The sequence below is a fragment of the Notothenia coriiceps genome, unplaced genomic scaffold, assembly GCF_000735185.1.
Source record: "Notothenia coriiceps isolate Sejong01 unplaced genomic scaffold, NC01 NC01_scaffold00016873, whole genome shotgun sequence".
NCBI lineage: Eukaryota > Metazoa > Chordata > Actinopteri > Perciformes > Nototheniidae > Notothenia > Notothenia coriiceps.
This window is the reverse complement of record NW_011349574.1, coordinates 398,680-417,932: the sequence shown is the minus strand read 5'-3', so window position 1 is coordinate 417,932 and position 19,253 is coordinate 398,680. Positions and strand designations below refer to the sequence as shown.

Genomic DNA, 19,253 nt, shown 5'->3' with positions numbered 1-19,253 from the left:
TACATTTGACAATTTTAAGCTTGGCCTACCATTTTATTGGAGCGATGAGGAACAGGTGGGGCTTGAAAAGGCCCACCTGTTCAAAGTGGGGAATGACAGAAAAAGTTTGAGAACCATTGCGTTATATGATGAGACCACAGAGCCTAAATATCATATATACGTTAAATAAGTTATTTAGAGACTATGGATGGCGAGGATAAATGTAATAAAGGGATCTACAAACATTACACGTGTGACCGACAGTGAGATGGTAACAGGCATGCGCTTAGGGCCCGCTTTCCAGCCATTTCTGTGGGGTGACGCATTCTGAGGTGAGGCAGAGCTCATCTGTGCCTCTCCCCACAGTAACTGGCTTGAGCGCGCTCACAAAATAAGTGCCCGCGCTAAATTAGTGCCCATGCTCCAGCAAGTTACTGTGGGCTTACGAGAGGCAGAGCTCGTCCTTGCCTCACTTCTCATCGCTACCCGTAGTTGTAGCGGAGCTCGGACAATTTGCTGATTTTGATTTTAAAAGGCGATTGGAATCATACATAAATCACACTTACATCATAGATCAGTGGAGACATTTTATTATTATTACTATTTAGTTTTTCTTTAGTTGTTTTTCCGTTACATTGGAGTATGACAGGTGAGGCTCTGCCTCCCCTGACTGCACGTCGCTGGTATGCAGAGCTGTTGTACTAGACTAAATTACATTGTAAATTATGTACATAAGGGAGCCGAATGTTAGAGACACAACTCAATGCTAAATATACCGTTTAATTGACAGAGTAAAACAAACATTTATAAGCATCGTAAAAGTAAACTTTATGGCACAACAGATGAAGTGGTTTGTATGAGATTGTACAGGTGTACCCAATAAAGTGGCCACTGAGTGTAGATGAACCAATTAAAACCAATGACCTGGTTGGTTTTGTTTAATGACTTAATGAAGTCTACAATTGGCAAGATATCAATGCACTTTATAAATGATTTATAGCTTTAGCTGTCAGGAGTACATTTACACGCTGTACTGTCGAAATGTCGACAACTTAACATAATACTTGTTTATGTATTATTCATTTTTTGCTTAGATGACATGATTCATTTTAATGGTGTTAAAGGTTGTCCTTCACACTTCAGAAAAAGAACGCCAAGGCTCATAAATACAATAAATTAATCCAGATCAGTATGATTCAAATGCTAGGTTTTGTTTTCTCTATGCTGTCAACAGGACACTGATGCTATTTTTCTTCTTTAATTCCTCGAACAGCATGATATTTTCTCGATCTAACTGCCAGTTTCAAAACAAAACAATGATATAACTGTAAGTTGTACATATTCTCATGTTCAGTGTATTTTTAGGGGGAGAGAGGAGATACTGCCACAAAAGGATGCCAGGTATTTCTTCTTTACACTTCTACTAGAAACTCATATGCACATGTTCATTTTTCAGTCCTGTATCAAAAACATTTAATATGTCTGAAGTCTGAGTCTACACATACATGGGCGTTTTTGTGATGGGTTTTCCTCCTTCTGTTAAAAAAGAGAGAAATCTACAATGTTGCCACAACTGTGTTGTTTAAATAGTGTTGGATAGCGTAGCGGTAAGTGACCTCCTTAGCAATTATCCCCTCTTATCCTCAATATAGTAAAGGGTAACTGTAAATGTATGCGTAAACCTGTAAAAACTCCTGTTGTAAAGGTTACTATGCATTTAAACTGCTGTTCCACGCAGCATGTAGTCTCATTATTGATGCCTCACAATGGAGATAACTTTGCACACTTTGACTTTACAAGCCAGTAACCAATCTGAAACCAATCTGGCCACTGATTTACAAAAGTTACAGGAGTTTTAAAAAAGTACAGTTTTCAGTGACCTAATACACCGTTTAGGCAGTAACATTTGGATAGAGACAAAATGGCATAACACATCGAAAAAGCTTCATGGGCTTCAGTTTATATATGTTATTTTGTTTTCAATTAAACATCTATTGGTTACACCTGGTTTTTCACTGTCACAGCGGGATGGGGCCTATTCCAGATATCAACGCCTCAATCTCATCGCATGCACCTTATGTCGCCTTGTTCTACTTCTACCTTTGTGACCAGAGCATCAGTCACAAATTGAACAATCAAAGCATGTGATGAATGCTCTGATTCAGTATAAAATGAAGGAGAGAAGAAGTGTGTTACGGTTCTGCAGGAAGCAATTGGAAAGCCACACATAAAATAAAAAGTGTGGTCTGTTAAAGGTCACTACTAGCCAATTCCTATCCCCTCTCTCCCTTGGTGTGTCTTATTGGCTGCTAGTGGTAATCGACCTTTCTCCACTCACAGATACACACACACACACACACACACACACACACACACACACACACACACACACACACACACACACACACACACACACACACACACACACACACACACACACACACACACACACACACACACACACACACACACACAGAATGAAGACATGGACCAGCACACAGTATTACACACAGCTAAATCAACACACTCGTTNTGTGGTAAGTTGCCAAAGTGCTTTGTTTTGAACGTTCATCAGTATTATAATCAAAAAGAGAAATATGAACGTTAGTTTTTACTGAAATGATCAAATAAACTTTATTTGATCATTTCAGTAAAAACTAACGTTCATATTTCTCTTTTTGATTATAATACTGATGAACGTTCAAAACAAAGCACTTTGGCAACTTACCACATACGTTTTCAAATGCTTAATAAGCACCGTAACTTTCATGATATAATTTCTCCGTCATAATCTTTGTGTCCGTGAACGGCCGACTGTTGTGTGACGTCAAATGCTGCGGCTGCAAGGCATTGCGGGGCAGCATTTTCTCCTCTCCTTTCGGTTAGGGAGGTTCAGTGGTTCCTAAGCTAAAGGAGGTTATAAAGGAAGTTTGAAACCTCCTTTCCTATCATTCTAGAGAATTCGAACGGCACTTATCATGGCTGCCACTGAGGGACTTCCGTGTCATTTCACTCGGTTAGGAAGGTTCCGAAGCTAAATGGACTACACGCAAACAACAAACTAGACTTTTGAAACTACAGGAAGATAAGGAGGACTTTTACAAAAAACTAATAGAGATTGTTATCCAGAAGGAGAGCATGGACTTAATCTTCAAGTCAAGGTAAGACCACAATTGTAATGAAAATGGGATCTTACTAAGAAAGAACAATCCAATATTTAGATTTTGGATATCCTTTTGTTGAACGGTCTGTTTAAAATGAATAGAAGCATCAGACTAAAATAGCTTTTGAAAATAACCGAATATTTTTGATTAAGGTCAAAATATAATATTTTTAAATCTGACTCAGTGCCTCATCAACCATGAACCTCACCGCACGTCACTGCTGCATACTAAAACCGTAGTAATTCATTTGACCCAATCCTGACAATGCTAACAAAACCTCAACATTATAAACCTCGACAAGGAGTTATTTATGGCAGAGCTGTGTCATTGAATACCATGAGATATCCGGTATAGATAATACATTTCACACTGAATAAATGTTATTATATGAATTGACCCTCACCTTGTGACCTTTGAACCCCGGCAGCCCCATGGCACCCGGCAGACCTGGTAAACCCGAGTCCGCTGTTGAGCCCTGGAAAGGTCAAAGATCATCGATTATCTTAAAATCAATGGCTAGCAGTCGTGAGGTTCATATGTCTTGGCATTCCTCAAACTGGCCATTTATTTCAAAATAGATTGAAAACAATTGCCTGTCTTTGTTTCAAAATCCATCAAGGGAGCAAAAAACTTCAGAGTTTTCGAGGTGTGTTTGTTTATGTATAAGAACGTTTTTGATTCTATCCCCTGTGACAACTTCCCTGGTTAAATATGGGTTTTAAAGATGTTTGATTGAAAGATTTTCAAGCTCCTCTTTACAAACGACTCAGTACTCATTTCCTAAAATTAATAAATGCTTGATGATCCACTTTCAAAAGAATGTAGTTTACCTGCAATTCAGTAGCACAAAAGAAAGACTCAGATTCTCACAATGGTTGACATTTATGGGCATAATTGCTTTAAAAACATGTCACTGAACAAACAAAGAATAGCTGTTACTCGTCAGCAAGATCCGAATTTCAGGCTGTTGGGATAAGAACTGTCTAGCAGGTTGAGAGGAAACAGAAGGAGAATGAGGTTGGTTTAAGAGAAAAGGCAAAAGCTGTCACCCTGATCCCTCAGGGAGGAATCAGTAGTGCCCTCACTAATCCGACCGCCATGTTGAATTTTCAAAAGCTCACTGTGATAGGAACTAACTGGGACTGGGGAATAGAGGTGCATTTATTTTGCATGCTTTTGGCAAGGGGAGGCTAAGGGACAGAAAACTGTAGCAGAGACCATATGGGGAGAGTCAAAGAGTAAAACAACGAGGGACACCGCAGGAGAAGGAAACAAAACCTGCTGCTCTCTACATCTGAGCCATTGGTTTGGAGTGATTCCAGAGGGTCTTATGTGACTTTCGAGAGAAAGCAGATGCTTTATGAAGAGGTTCCAGTGCAGTATAGAAGATAAACTTAAGGCCACACCTCAGGTTCTGAATATTTTATCATTTTGGGACAACATTTGTGGCAATAGACTTGCATTAAATGCACAGTTAAATGGCTGAAGAATAATGACATCACAGACATTTAGATACCTGCTTCTGCTATGCAATTCTGTCAACCACATGGTACAACCTCAGGAGGAAATGAGGGCTCAATATGAAGCCCAAAAAAAAGGGGGACATCGTTTGAGGTTGGCAAAAGTGTCAGTTTCCTCTTTAAACTTCATTTCAAGACAGATCAGAAGACTTACACCACTCATCTGCAGCTATGGAGTCAGACCCAGATGTGATTAGCTTTGCATAATGACCAGAGACAGGGGCACAGTTTGGCTTTGTGGAAAGTTAAATTATGAAACCATTGTTTAGTTGTTGAGGTTGCCAGGTTTGGAAACGTCATGCCTGTACAGAGACCATAACCAAAGCATTTGCTCAGAAACTGTATCTGGCAGCCCACCCTACAGCCGAAGGGGCTGCCCAGAAATGCTCGATGGGCACATACACTGTTGTCCCTCAAGAAATGGTTACAGCACATAACCCAACTCGTAACACAACAAATGTAGTTTTTTAAAAGATTTAACAAATGAGATACAGGTATTTGTTAATCAGTGCTTTTAACAGATGTCTGTAGGTAGATGTTCCACTTAGCGAGCCATTCCCCCGTGCAATGTATGTAATTATCTAATGTGAGAATAAATTAAAAAAGCGATACAGGAGGAGGAAATGATGCAGTGTTGGAAAGCAGTGAAGAAAGAGGTTAAAGGAAACAATTTCATCGGGCCAAAAATCTGTTGCTCCACTCACCTTCTGGCCTGGTGGACCAACAGGACCAATGACACCTGGATCTCCACACTTCCCCTAAATAAAGCACAAAAACATTTAAAACACAACACACTTGTCTGGAAATTCTTCTGAGGGCATAAGCTTGACAACAATTATTACCAAATATAATACTTAACTACATTTGTAGGACTATTTTTAACCATATAAATCTAAAGACCAGCACACACAGGTCAGTAGAAGCATATCAAAGTGTGGTTTCAGCAAAGCATGGACACAAGGTTTTTGGCAGTGGAATATAAATCACAATGTGAGGTGATCAATCATTATCCTCTCACCTAGTCACATGATTGGTCTAAACCCTTACTAACAGCTGTGGTGCATCACGAGAAAGCTTTCATTTAGAAGAGAAAGTTTCACTGAGCATTAAAACTAAAAGTGTTGATCAGGCGATGATATTGACTTTGCTGCCTTTTACTTTGGTGGAGCCCGGTTGTGTCATGTTGACTAAAATATCGGAGAATTTTGATGTTGATGGAAGAACAATTTTAGAAGAAGTAGAAATTGCATAATGTGAAAATACTGTGTCCTTTCTTTTTCATGTGAGTATAATAACAGAGGTCTCAGTAAAAGTATTAAAGTGTCACGGAATAAAAGTGGCCCTATTCAGATCAATATATTATCATATTTGCATCATCAGCTATTATTACTGACACATTAGCGTGTAAGCTGTCAAAAAAGGAGGAGGATTATATATGTAAAGGCTACTTATGTACTGCTGGGTGGATTTACCTTTTTATAAGCTCCTTATACAGTACTATAAGTATTTCTGTGACAGTATGTTATTTGATGTGAAGGATACTTTTTGGTGGTTTTATCACAGATTTAAAGTAGTAAATGAAAAGTGCAATTTTGTGTAATGCAGCCAATGTTCAGCAAAAGTCTAATAATCTGGTAACAACAGTTCTTCATTATGATCATGTTGAAGTAGCTATCCAATTTATTACATTCATAATTAAGGGTGTAAAAAAAGGCCACATTTGTTTGTATTAAAATCCTGATGATGTATAATCTTGTGTCTTTGAATGTGTAGAAAGAGTAAAAAGGGAACTGTGTGTCCACTTTCTGAGGATAACTAAGGTAAAGCAGGAACAAAACAAATACCAAACCCGTCGGATGTTTCCAGAACAACAGAAGTTGATGCTATATTTTGCAGCAGCCTGATGTTGGTATGCATGAAACCAGAGGATCATGTAGTGCTGTTGTCCAATGTGTTCCATCTGCAATTATTTGCTACAGATTGAAATCAGCCTGCCGACTTCTGTGGGGATTTATCAGCTGACAGGGAAGTTCTCCTCCAGGTGTCAGGATGTGTATACTATTAGAAGTGTTTATGTAGTGTGTATATCTATGTTTGTGTGCTTACTGACTGATTCAATTAGTAGTTTCCATTCTGCTCCTCATTCTCAGCATACTAAAGGCAAAGGGTTCACCTGTATTTGCATGAAACTCCCACCCTTCACTCACTCTCTTCCCATCTTTGTGTCCTGCATGTTGCACTGAGTATACAAAGTCCAGGGGGAAAGGAAATGTGCCTTTCTAGGTCATGGAAATATGAAGAAGGCCTCTTGTGCTTTTCAAAACAGGGCACTCCACTTTACATCACATGTTACTTGTTAGACGCTTTTATCCAAAGCAACTTACATACTCAATACTGTGGGCAATCCCCACAGGAGCAATTTGGGGTGAAGTGTCTTGCCCAGGGACAAAACGACATGCTGACTGCAGTGGGGTTTGAACCTGTGACCCCCTGATCCCAACACCAAGGCTCTATCTACTGCACCACACGCCTCCAGATAAAGGTTAGGTTACTTAGCATTTTGGGTCTGTTGCTTTGATTTGGACAATTCTGATTATCATTTGTTTCATGCAAATCCCCTAACTTGAAATATTTAAATAGTAAAATCACTAGAGTACCCCTTCAAGCCCCCTTATTAAGCAACCTATTGAAAGTCCTCACTTGCATACATCTTTTAAAAGATGCACTTTGAAGGGGAGAAATACAAAACACCACGACATTTCAAATGAACTGTCCTTGGCAGAATGGAATGAATCACATATTCAGCAAGAACACCTTCAATTTGATTCTAAACAACTTGCCTCCCTCTCAGCAAAATGCAGTTTTCTCTACGGGAACATCAACGGAACAGGGAGGGAGGGTACAGACTGAGAATAGCCGAGCGGCTTGGGAGAAGCAGGCCATTAGCATAATAACTAATTATAACGTTCAACACACAGACCTTGGGACCATCGTGGCCGCTCTCTCCGGGCGGCCCCTGGGGTCCTTGGATTCCCTGGACGAAGAAAGAATATTGGGGTGAGAGAAGGAGAAGGGGAAGGGTAAGGGGAAGGGGGGGGGGTGACAAGAGAGGGAGGGAATGAGAGGGAGAGAGAGAGAGAATGAGATGAAAGAGACAGGCACACTGCTTTGGGCTGAATGTGACAGAGTGTGTGACGGCTTAGTCAGGAGGCACTGAGGAAGAAATGAGATGGCTCAGGTCCACTCACACACACACACACACACACACTGACACCAACACACACAGACACATACAATCGCATACAAACCTATGCACGCCCATACAAACACACACCAGTTTGCATTTTCAACAAAGCCTTCTGCTATATCAATAGCCCTATATTCCCAGTAGCCTTCTTAAGAGTCACACACACACACACACACACACACACACACACACACACACACAGACACACACAGACACACAGGCACAAACACACAAACACAAATACATATACTGATTGACTGCAAGGGCATTTGAGCCTCATTTTAATAAAAAGGCAAACCATAATAAAAAACATGTTTATCATTCCTTTAATATGATAGCACAACAATGTATGTTTGGCGATTCAGGTCATGTTCCTTTGTGGTATTATAAAGCATCCCATTGATTGATATTAAATGTAACTTATTGGATTGCTATGGACTGGAGGTTGTATATTTTGAAGATAATTTAAGAACATGTTGACGTAATTGATGGGATTCACATCTGGGTTGAATCCGATCTATTTAGACCTTGTTCCCATGTTGAGTATTTTTTGGGAGCATTCATCTAGTGTGTGGTAGCCTATTTTTCTTCATAATGATATGATCATTCATGGCACAGTTTCACAAATAGGAAATGAACGATTTCAAAGCTTAAGGGTTTGAATGATTCATGTTGACATTTGTATCTCCACATGTTTGCCCTTTCAGTTTGTAAGAGGTTAACACAAGCCAATAATAAATATGATAGTGTGCTGCTGAAACAGTGATTGTGACAATATAGAAACATGATACACAATTTCAAGAAACAAGAATCATTCCATTTATTTTTCTATTGATTAATAAGGAGCTAAACCAGCAGTATGCACACTGGAAATGCCACATTTGATTGGTGTTGGCAGGGTCAACTGACAATTAGGTTCACGTTTATGTATAGTTATTATATGTAGTTGCCTGGATACAGCGGGAGGCTTGCCCTACTTCCTCCTTCTGGGTGTGTGTGTGTGTGTGTGTGTGTGTGTGTGTGTGTGTGTGTGTGTGTGTGTGTGTGTGTGTGTGTGTGTGTGTGTGTGCGTGCGTGCGTGCGTGCGTGCGTGCGTGCGTGCGTGCGTGCGTGCGTGCGTGCGTGCGTGCGTGCGTGCGTGCGTGCGTGCGTGCGTGCGTGTCAGATAAGTCAAACCCACTGGAAGCGTTACGTCAGAGCTAGGTGCTGTTCGACTGACAGAAATAGAAAGAGGAAGATGAAGACTAATAGATGAAGCTTGTGGTTGAAACAAGGTGCAGCAGGCTACACCAAATTTCAAATATGTATCAACACATAAGTGTGGTAAAGTACAAGCCAAATGCAGATAGATAGAATAGATAGAATCTGGTATAAATCCATTTTAATTGAATAATAGATGATGACAAATAAAGTACATTCAAAATCTAGTTTTTTCAAAAGCCATCTAAAATAGGTTTCCACTTTGGAAATGTGTCTTTTCTTATGTGTTTTAAATTCCATGTGATTCAGTGTTTACTCGATTAACTCTTCCCTCTCTATATCTGTACTGTCTCCCTTTGACCACAAGGGGGCGGCAGAGCTAAACCACCATGGAGTCCTGTGTATTCACTGTGCTCTGCTTTAATTGCATCTGGCCGTGTGTAATCTTGTTTACCAGAGGGGGGTGCCCTGACTGTGTGTTCAGCCGTAAACCAACACACACACTCATCTGACTTAGGTTTTCTAAATTAACAGCCACTCACCACCTTAATGGCATTGCTAAGTAAATCAAACGGACTCATATGGTGCCTGGGCAAAATTAATGATCTCATTATGAGCTCACTGCAGAGACAGTAATGTGAATTGTAGTCTGGGAGATAATACTGTATTTTTTCAAAGACACATGTGAAAGATGGTGGGAATGTGCTTTACATTAGTGGATCCCCTTAGGATTCAATTGGTCCAAGTAGGCATGGACTGGAAGTAATGATCCCTTATACAGTATATATAGGATCACTGTATGGGCCCTTTGGACAATGTTAAATGTGTCAATCCTTCACCTTCCAAATGGGGCAAAGGTCAATAACCTTCAATTATCAAACAATTTCTTTGGCAAGGGTATTTTCTACTTGTTTACTCTCCATTTGGGATGCCTTATTATTCCCTATGTACTGCAGTAATTTTCATTGCCAAGTCTATGGCTGCTTGGGACGATACTTAGAGAAATGTGTGTAAATAAAAAGGCCTCAATGTGCTTCCAACAAACTAGGCATTGATCACGTCGAAGGGCATGTTTATATCTAAATGGTCACATGTCAGGTACGTATAAGTATTCTGCCTGGTTCTTGCTTGCATCCTTTAAGTACTTTACAGAGAATTGTGCAAATTGAGGTCATTGCAAACCCTTTCTTACAGTCTTTGTTAGAAGACGTTCGTAGAGTACATTAGATTGCAAATTTGAGGGAAATCATTTTAAGATAGAGGGTTGAAAGAAAATTGCAACCCCTGCCTGATTTTCACAAATTGCCAATTGCTGTGTTAAGTGGGCCTCATTTTCTATTTCAGAAATGTACTGTCCTCATTCAGAAAGAGGGTTTCAGACGCTGCTAGATGACCTGAAAAGCTTTTTGTTTGATGGAGGTACATGCTGTCCCTAAAGTTGTGGAAACTAGCAGCAAGAAGTGACAATAACACCTCCAGCCATAGTCTTTGCTGAAACAATGAGGTATCAATCGTGTGAATCATCTTTATTGAATAATTTCAGCATGTTGAAGACAACTGAAAGAGTGATGAAGTTGTACAAACCATTGTCCCGTTAATTCCTGGTGGCCCTCTTGGCCCAGGCAAGCCTCCTTCTCCCTAAAAAGACATTCAAGAACAGAACACAGAAAATAAAGAACTGATGGAAGTGTATTTTACATTTCCAAGGGTTCTGAAAAGGTCACATTTTACCTGTGGTCCTTTTAGGCCCACTTCACCAGGAGGTCCCTGAACACCCTGTGAACAACAAAGTTATGGTTCACATGGACTTAACATCGAGTTTCATACACAGTTGACAAATGTTATATCATTTATGCAACCTATTTTATTGAAATGCAAAAGTGACAGCACAAAGAAAACATTAGGAGGTCTCTATGGCATTGTGTGCTTACGTCTAAGTCTATTCACTGTTACACCTACCTTGTTCTGAAATGTTCAACCATATAAGATATGACTTTATTGGTCTTCTCATCCATTTCAGTCATAAAATAAGAATAAGAAGTGCACGTGTCACATAGTAATGTCACGGAAGTAAACAAAGGAGTTCAACAATAGGTGTTTCAGTGCGGGAGGTGTGGTCTTGAGTAAACTTTGTGATTTTAGCCTTAGCAGACCATGTACATGCACACAAACCTATATAACACACTACAGAAGAGAAACCCAAAAAAAGCACAATAGGGCCACTTTGAATGCTAAATAACAAGAGAGTAAGTAGACCTTGAATGGAGATTGCAAAATTAAAACATAAGCTGCCATTCTCTAATTAAAGTAATTTCCGACAGCAGCTGTTAAATCCACTTTACAGTACCTGTCCAACTTCAAATAGCAGACAGACACAGTTAGAGACAAGCTGGTGAACATTTAGCTGCTAAAGAGACAGATATTTCCCTCGGGACTCACTTTTGGACTTGTTGGACATATAATTCTCCATGTTGCTGGAATAACGACTGCAAATGACTACCATGTTGTTTTGCATCTGCTATGATGTGTAAATAGGAAACAGTTTGGCAATCAACTTAATGAGGTGATAATATCTCAATGTTCTGCTTGTTGAACTGATATCAATAATCAATTCATGTAATTGTAAGGTTTTCCAGCAAACTCACAATTTCTATGCACATTCCCCTTTTTAAGAAATGTCAGAGGTTACACACTTGTGAAAACAAAAAGGAACTTAGAGCTGTAGAACTAGGCTGGACGACAGATATTACACTATTTGCATTGAAACATAAAGTGTGTTTTTTTTACTGCAAGATATAATGGATGCAAAGCAGGTTCCATAATATATTAATTTAACTAAATCCCTTTTTGCATTTTTTCTAATTTCTTGTTTTCCTATTCATTTATTTTCTTTTCAAATTCAAAATCCTACTCAAACAGATTGATGGAATTATCAAATATGTTCATCAATGTAAAAGTAACTATTTTTGAGACTTGACAAGTAGATCTCCACTCTAGGCAATGGTACTGATATAAGTGCATTTAAGTTAATATGAATAGGGGTTACTTAGGCTTTATCCTGACATGTAATGGAATATCAAATAGTAGTTATAATAGTAGTATATCATATAATATATACAGTATAATAATAGTTAAAGGCTTTAGAAAAGTGGCTCTGTTTAAGACTCCCTACCTGTCATGCTAATACAAATGGCTCATGCTGGAGGATCAAAGTCCTTTTGATTCAGACTTTGTGAACCTGCACTGATGATTCCACTACAGATAAGCTTCCTGTGTGTGTGTGTGTGATAAAATACATTAAGTGTGATCCTCTGGCTTTAAAAAAAAGTTTGATAGATCCGAATATCAGTGGGTTCTGACACGGTGGCTTTACTTCAATGACAACATAGGGGCTTTTTCGTTCTTCCTCTATGAGTCTGCATGACAGGGTGTCACATTTCAAAGTGAGGAAAGCAAAAAGACTATTCTGAATTAATCCAAATGGTTTGTCAGATAGCGGAGGAAGTTAATGTGGAATTATTATCAGATTCCAGGATTTATTCACTGCGGTTAAAACTAAACTTATAACACTGATTCAAGTTCTGGGGCATTTTAGGCATCAAGGAGACGGTCTCCAGGTGATATATGAAATATGAGACGCATTCGTTTTTTGGTTGAACGCATTTGCACCGATCAGGGTGATAACAAATAATTCAAGAACACATTAGAGTAAAGAGGGCCCTGCATCATAACATTCGTCTTACTCATCCATCTCTTGTCAGCATACCCGCAAGTCTTTGGATGGATTTGGATATATGACTCAGAAAAGCAAAAGGTTTGGACGACACGTGAGGCCAGAGAAGTGGAGAGGCAAACCCTTTGGTTTAAACAACAACCACTAATCAGTTCTGGACTGATGTAAAAGTATAAACAGTAATAATAAATGTCATGAAGTCTAAAACAATTCCAAAGATCCCAAACCAAGCTCACAGCATTTAGTGAAATGCATATTAGACTTTTTTTATTCAACCCATCAGTTGATATAAAAATGAACTGTTTTAACTTACAATATGGTTAGCAACTAAGCTAATGTAGCCAGGCATTACATAATGAAGAAAAGCACATGATGTTTTTCGCAATCAGGACTTTATATTAAACTTATTTTTTCAAAGCATAACGTGTGTTGGCCAGGGCTGGCCCCTCGCAAAACTGTGTGATGAGTCGTCGCTCCTGTCGCGAGTGCGGAGAAACTGTGGCGCGCATACTGTAGTTGCGCTGCATTTGCGCATATACTGTAAGATGAATTGCGCCGCATTTGTGCATAAGATGAGGCACCCTCCGCAAGATGAGGCCCCACGCATGTTCAGCGTGTAGGGACAATAATGATTGTGTGCCAAATTGATCCTTCTTACATTTTCAGATATCTATTCATTTTCACCCAAATTGTTGGTTTGCTCAAAGAAGAGAACATGCTGTGTTTGTTTGTCAAATGTTAACTTTGTACAAATTACCAATTTCAAACTGTCTTTTCAGTGCTGATCTAGACAATCCAATTAAGTCAACCCCTTTCGATTATCTACTGCACGTTTTTAACTGTACAGCATTTTATTTTAGTGTCTGAATTCTCTGTGTGAAATGTTAAGGCTAAATGGTGCCCTTAAAAACACCCAGATATAATTAATTAAGTGTCTCCCTCAAAGGATTGAGTGAAAAAGGAAGTACCTTTTGAACACAGCAACTGCTTTAAATGCTGAGGTGCCTGAGCCTTTAGACTGACATTCCAATAAATACACCTCTTTGACGTCTAATCCAAAATCAGAACATCCATTCAATATCAATGTCCTTGTATAATGTGACACCTCCAAGCTACAATCCAAACTACCTTGTTTGCTCACTGAAGATTTGTATGATAGAACAAAAACAGATTGAGGTGATCTGGCCAAGACAGGTGCACTGGGACTCTTGTATTTAAATTGCTGCAGTGTTCTTTCCTCAGCTTGGCACACTGAAGGATGAAAAAGCTTATCGCTGTCATTTATTGATGTATCATCTCTGAGCATTAGGGACAAAGAACAGGGCCGGGACATGTTAGCTTTGCACAAAGAGAAGAGGCTTACGGATGCTCATTTTCTAGAACGTTTTGGATTTGTATATAACTCCTGATCAGCGTTTACCCTGCTAAAGTCCATACACATAGCCATTATATGTCTCCGGACACCCTTTGACACTTGAAGACATGAGTTTTAACCAATCAAGAGGCAAACCATCCATACAATTCTTATATTTTAAAGTTTGTTCCGAAATGTTTAGAATCACTCCATTCAGGGATGCAGTTGTGACCACATACATGTTTGTGTGATACTCAAACACACTGAAACTGACATAAATACAGTTTAATGCAGTTTATGTTACAAGGCAATTACATGTTGGACAATGTGGTGAAATAAAAATCGGGCTTTACAGTTTTTGTTTTACAGTGTTCCATGTAAAAATTAGCATGATAGGAAGGGAGGTTTTGGTTTTGAGATGATCTGCACGCTATGTTTTTTGCTACTCTGTCCCTGCTAAGGTCTGCATGGGTGTCAACTGTATTTTGTACAGCGTGGGCAACCTATATCCAGACATACTCAGCGTCTGGATATCAGCACTTAAGGTTGTGTAACTAGCAATGACAGGAAAAACAAGCCCCACAGTGTGTGTGTGGATTTAGTGTGTAAATCGGTATGTGTGCTGTGCTTTACACAGTGCCTCATTTAAAGTGTGAATGTGTGGTTGTGAAGTGACAGTGGTGAGTGTAACAGTCCAACACGTGCAGACACAAGATGTTGAAGTGCGAACATTAAGTGCATAAACATGGGGTAATATTGAATTGACCTTCACGTTTTAAATGGTTGCACAGCCCTTTGTATATGATGCTGTTTCCAATGTCCTTGCATTGGCCTTCAACAGTTATGATAAACAAATATCATGAGATATTCAGATGGGTATTTGTTTGTTCCATCAAATAAACTAATTTGTTGCCATTTCTGGTATGGGTGGATCCAACGGAAAAAGTCAATGAGAGCTAATAAGAAAGAATGGACTGTAACTTTGTTTGAAAGATAGAACATTCTGCCAAATTAATTAATTTCTTTCAGCATTTAATCAAGCCTGACAGACACAAAGGCTTAGGACAGCTTGGCCCATTCTGTTGAGTGTGTTTTGTGTGTTCGTGTGTGTGGGCAGTGAGTTTACTAGCACACAGCAGTGTGTAAAAGCTGCAATGAATCCGAGCTCTTGTTTACACCCTGATTACTCTTTCCTTTATTGGACCATTTAAAAAACAGTCGCTTGTTATATCTACAGAATGCTGAGTTAACAGGAATTGCGTTTTGTAATTAAACTATGCATTTAGAGGCAGCTATAACAAAGAGCACTCTGTGAATGTTTCTCCAAAAGATGCATTAATACATTCATCATTGTAATTTGTCCAGTCTTTTGATTGCTGCATATTCATGACAGAGTAGTATTATTCATGAGAGAGTGGTATTATTTGACAGATATCACATTTTTACATTGTAACATCATTTCAAGCAGCATTCTATTATACATACAATCAGAATCAACTCACCACCTCGCCTGGAGCTCCAGCAGCACCACCGTCTCCGCTCACCCCCTAAGGACACAATGGAAATGTCAGTACCTTTTCACTCTGCAGGTAGTATTGTAAAGAATTATGCAGGATAATGTTAACCTTATACTGTAGTATCCAAGCATTATCACTCAATCCCATACTCATATCACACATATCCCTTCGAAAGATGGCACTGAACAGAGGATACGATGAAAAGAATACAGAATATAATAAGAATAAGAGAAACGAACGGAGAATAAAACAGGGTGCACTGCCATGTCATTTCACATTTCAGCATGTTGCAAGCAAAAACAACGAACATCATTCTGGCTTGAAATAATGAGTTAATTAGCTAATGGGGCCTTTTTATATTTTGGGGGGATTTCCTTTTCCTGTGTGTTATATAATATAACATATGATGTGACTTTAAACCTTTCGAATCTTGTGTATTTTAATCTTGAATATAGGTTTTTTTGCATGTAAATGGTCTGCTAAGGCATACATGATTGGTTGAGGGGCGGGACATCTCTAAAAAGTTGACCAATCACAACCAATTAGAGCAGATTTGGTGCGATGTAGAGTCACAAAATACAAACATATACCTGAAATAAGCATAATATGGCCCCTTTTTTTACATTTCTTCATGTAGTGTATTCTAGTGCACTAGTTACACTTTCAATGTGTTATCATTATTCTTATTAATACCAGTTTTTTGCATGGCTATATGTGAACTAAAGAGTAGGCCTATTCATATCATAGTTTATGTTGTACACTGTATATAATGTCAGACAATTGTCATTACCTGTAGGCTACTTGCACTTGTACTGTTTACTTTATATGCCTGCAGTGCCTACTATAACTTCTTCACATGTTAAAATTCTTTATCCTGAATCCATCTAAGTATATTCATTACACACTGTTCTCATTGTGTATATTGAAGCATTACTATCACACGCAGCTCATACGTTTCACTGCTCATTACCAACTGTTCACATAGGCCGGATAGGGGAAAGTGAGGATCCCTTGGCATCACTTAAGTGATAGGCAACATAACTATAGAAAGAGGTCATGATTAGGGTTAAAATGTGGTTATTTGTATCGTACCCCTTTTTTAATACCACATGACATATGTACATTACTATGCACTTCAATGCTTGTAGCACCTCTTTGTTGCTGCTAAACTGCATTTTGTTCTCCTTTGACTTGTGCAATGAGTTGCAATGGGAGAATACATTGTTAATTGTTAATTGTTAATTGACATACGTGCAAAAATATTGTACAGGAATTAGGTCAATAAAGATCATGCGTCTTCTTATTGTATCATATGTTAGTCACACAGGGAAAGTAATCTATCTGTACTTCTGGCATATACCAGAATGGTTGGATATGGCGTGTCATGAGTTTATCTGCGGCCCTGATACTGACGTACAAACAGCAGGCGAGTCCTGTGGTCAGACATCTTGCAGGGAGGCGGGAGCTTGTTAAATAAAAATGAACAGCAGCAAACAAACACATTTTGAAGCCACAACACAAGTTTTAACCATCCGCAACACACCAAAATCTACTGCTTGGTTAGTCTCAGACCGCTCTATACAGTTTAACTATGTTGGTTGAATGTATTACGACCCAAGTGGTATGTGAACATGTTCCAGAGTGTACCGCGGCAATACACTGACACTGAATGTGAAACAAGCTGTAAATTGTATTTTGGTATCCAAGCCATTCATTTGTTAAATTACATTATATTTTCTACATATATCAAACCTGATATCGTCGTGTCCCAACAAACAGACCAATTCTTATGGCCTTTGTGGCGTTTATTTGATTCATCAATGAAATGTTCTTTCACTTTGTCTTTCGTTTCAAATTCATCCATGTACTGCGTTAATCATGTTGCATGTTTTGTGTATGTCTTGCTTTTTTTGTATCATATTGGGATCATGTTATAAATAAGAATCTCACTCTAACATCTTTGGATTTGTTATTTTTTGCACATCAGTAAATGAATCAGAAATAAAAAATGTTAATCTTAGAGTATCCAATGACCTAGTGGTTGAAGCCAACAATTGTTTTCGTATGTCAGGAAATCAAAACTCACAATGTATCAATCTTTTAATACTTTTTGACCACCTGGCACTCAAGTCCCAAGCCAATTGGTTGTAACTGAAGGCATAACTATTTTATAATGGTTCACAAATATATATTTTCACTTAAAAAAGACCTCAATATTTTCCAAAAAAACTGCTGAACACTATTATTTTAGCAAATAATACTTTTGTAAACCTTTGTATTAATACACAGTTGATGCTTGAGTAATTCTATTAAGAGTCAAAACTGTGCATGGTAATGAAGGAACATGTCCCCAAGTGTGTCTCACATTGTGTTTTAATTGTTAGTTTTTTGACCAAAAAATGTAGATCTATTTCACAAAGGAATAACATAAATCAGGCCTTGGTTACACACACAATCCTTGTGAGTAGAAGTATTGCTGGTTTAAGTATGCACATAGGACTTATTAAGAATAAGGAAAATGTAGAATATCACTGCAATATGCCTAGTACTATTCCGGTCTCTGAGTTTTTGTTATTTGTCATACCCCATTACATAACTTAGGTGCCTTAAAATCAATATCAATGATAAAGACACGCTTTAAAGATTGTTGAAAAAGAAAACTGAGAAGAAAACAGTGAAAGGTAAATGTAATGTTGGTAAACTTCTAACTACTTTATGTTCTTGATGTTAAACTCAAGGTCCCACACAACAAACAGTGGAACACCAAACTGTCTGTGCGTCATGATGGACAGATTCCAGCACTGAGGTTGGATAATTGTAGTAAATGTGATTGGACATGATTAGTGCTGCGTACCGGTACGCCGAACCGGTACTGGACTTGTAAAAAGTTTCGGTTCAAGTCCGGTTAAAACCGGAACGTCAGGAACCGGTACTTACGTATATTCTCCTTTGTGTTCTAAACCATCTAAAACCTTCCATAGATCGAGAAATTTGCGCTGAGAAAAGACGAAAAACATTGTTTTGGCTTCTGACATGGCGGCCATTACTGAGCTCACGAAGTCTCGCAAAATATCGCAACTGCTCGCGAGTTCTGTGTGACGTCAAGGGAAGCTGGCTTAGACATAGTGGACACTGACAGCGTGGGATGCTGGTTGCCATATTTGGTAGTGTAGCTAAGCTAACTCCTTTGTATGTATGGTGATATAGCGTCTGCCGAAAGAGCAACACTTCACCCAGACAATGTCAATATGCTGTTGTTCTTGAACAAGAACACATAGACTTGTACTCTTGCATATTGAGTCTTGTATGTACATCACTATGTATGTAGTTGTGTTGTGTAGTTAGTAACACATGTAGAGTTCTAGAAAAGACATGGTGTAGACACAAGTTGGAAGGGGGCACAATAAACCTGACGAGTTTGAATTTGAGTTGATTATGAGTTTATTTTCAATTGATAATTAGCTCACAATAAGTTCACTTTAGTTACTCACACAACTTGACACAAGTCCGGACTTATAAGTCCGGACCTGAACCTGAAC

The 19,253-nt window shown here is 38.8% G+C and overlaps 1 protein-coding gene across 1 annotated transcript in view; it reads right to left on the bottom strand.

Annotated features, from left to right (window-relative positions):
- The window catches only part of LOC104949920 (collagen alpha-1(XXI) chain-like), a 40,584-nt gene that overhangs the window by 1,952 nt on the left and 19,379 nt on the right, over positions 1–19,253 (bottom strand). The window contains exons 18-23 of the mRNA XM_010776359.1: positions 15,700–15,744; positions 10,842–10,886; positions 10,695–10,748; positions 7,644–7,697; positions 5,368–5,421; positions 3,547–3,618 (exon numbers count right to left, since the gene is read on the bottom strand). Of these exons, the coding sequence (XP_010774661.1) occupies positions 3,547–3,618; positions 5,368–5,421; positions 7,644–7,697; positions 10,695–10,748; positions 10,842–10,886; positions 15,700–15,744 (324 nt within the window). The remainder of the gene's footprint in view (positions 1–3,546; positions 3,619–5,367; positions 5,422–7,643; positions 7,698–10,694; positions 10,749–10,841; positions 10,887–15,699; positions 15,745–19,253) is intronic.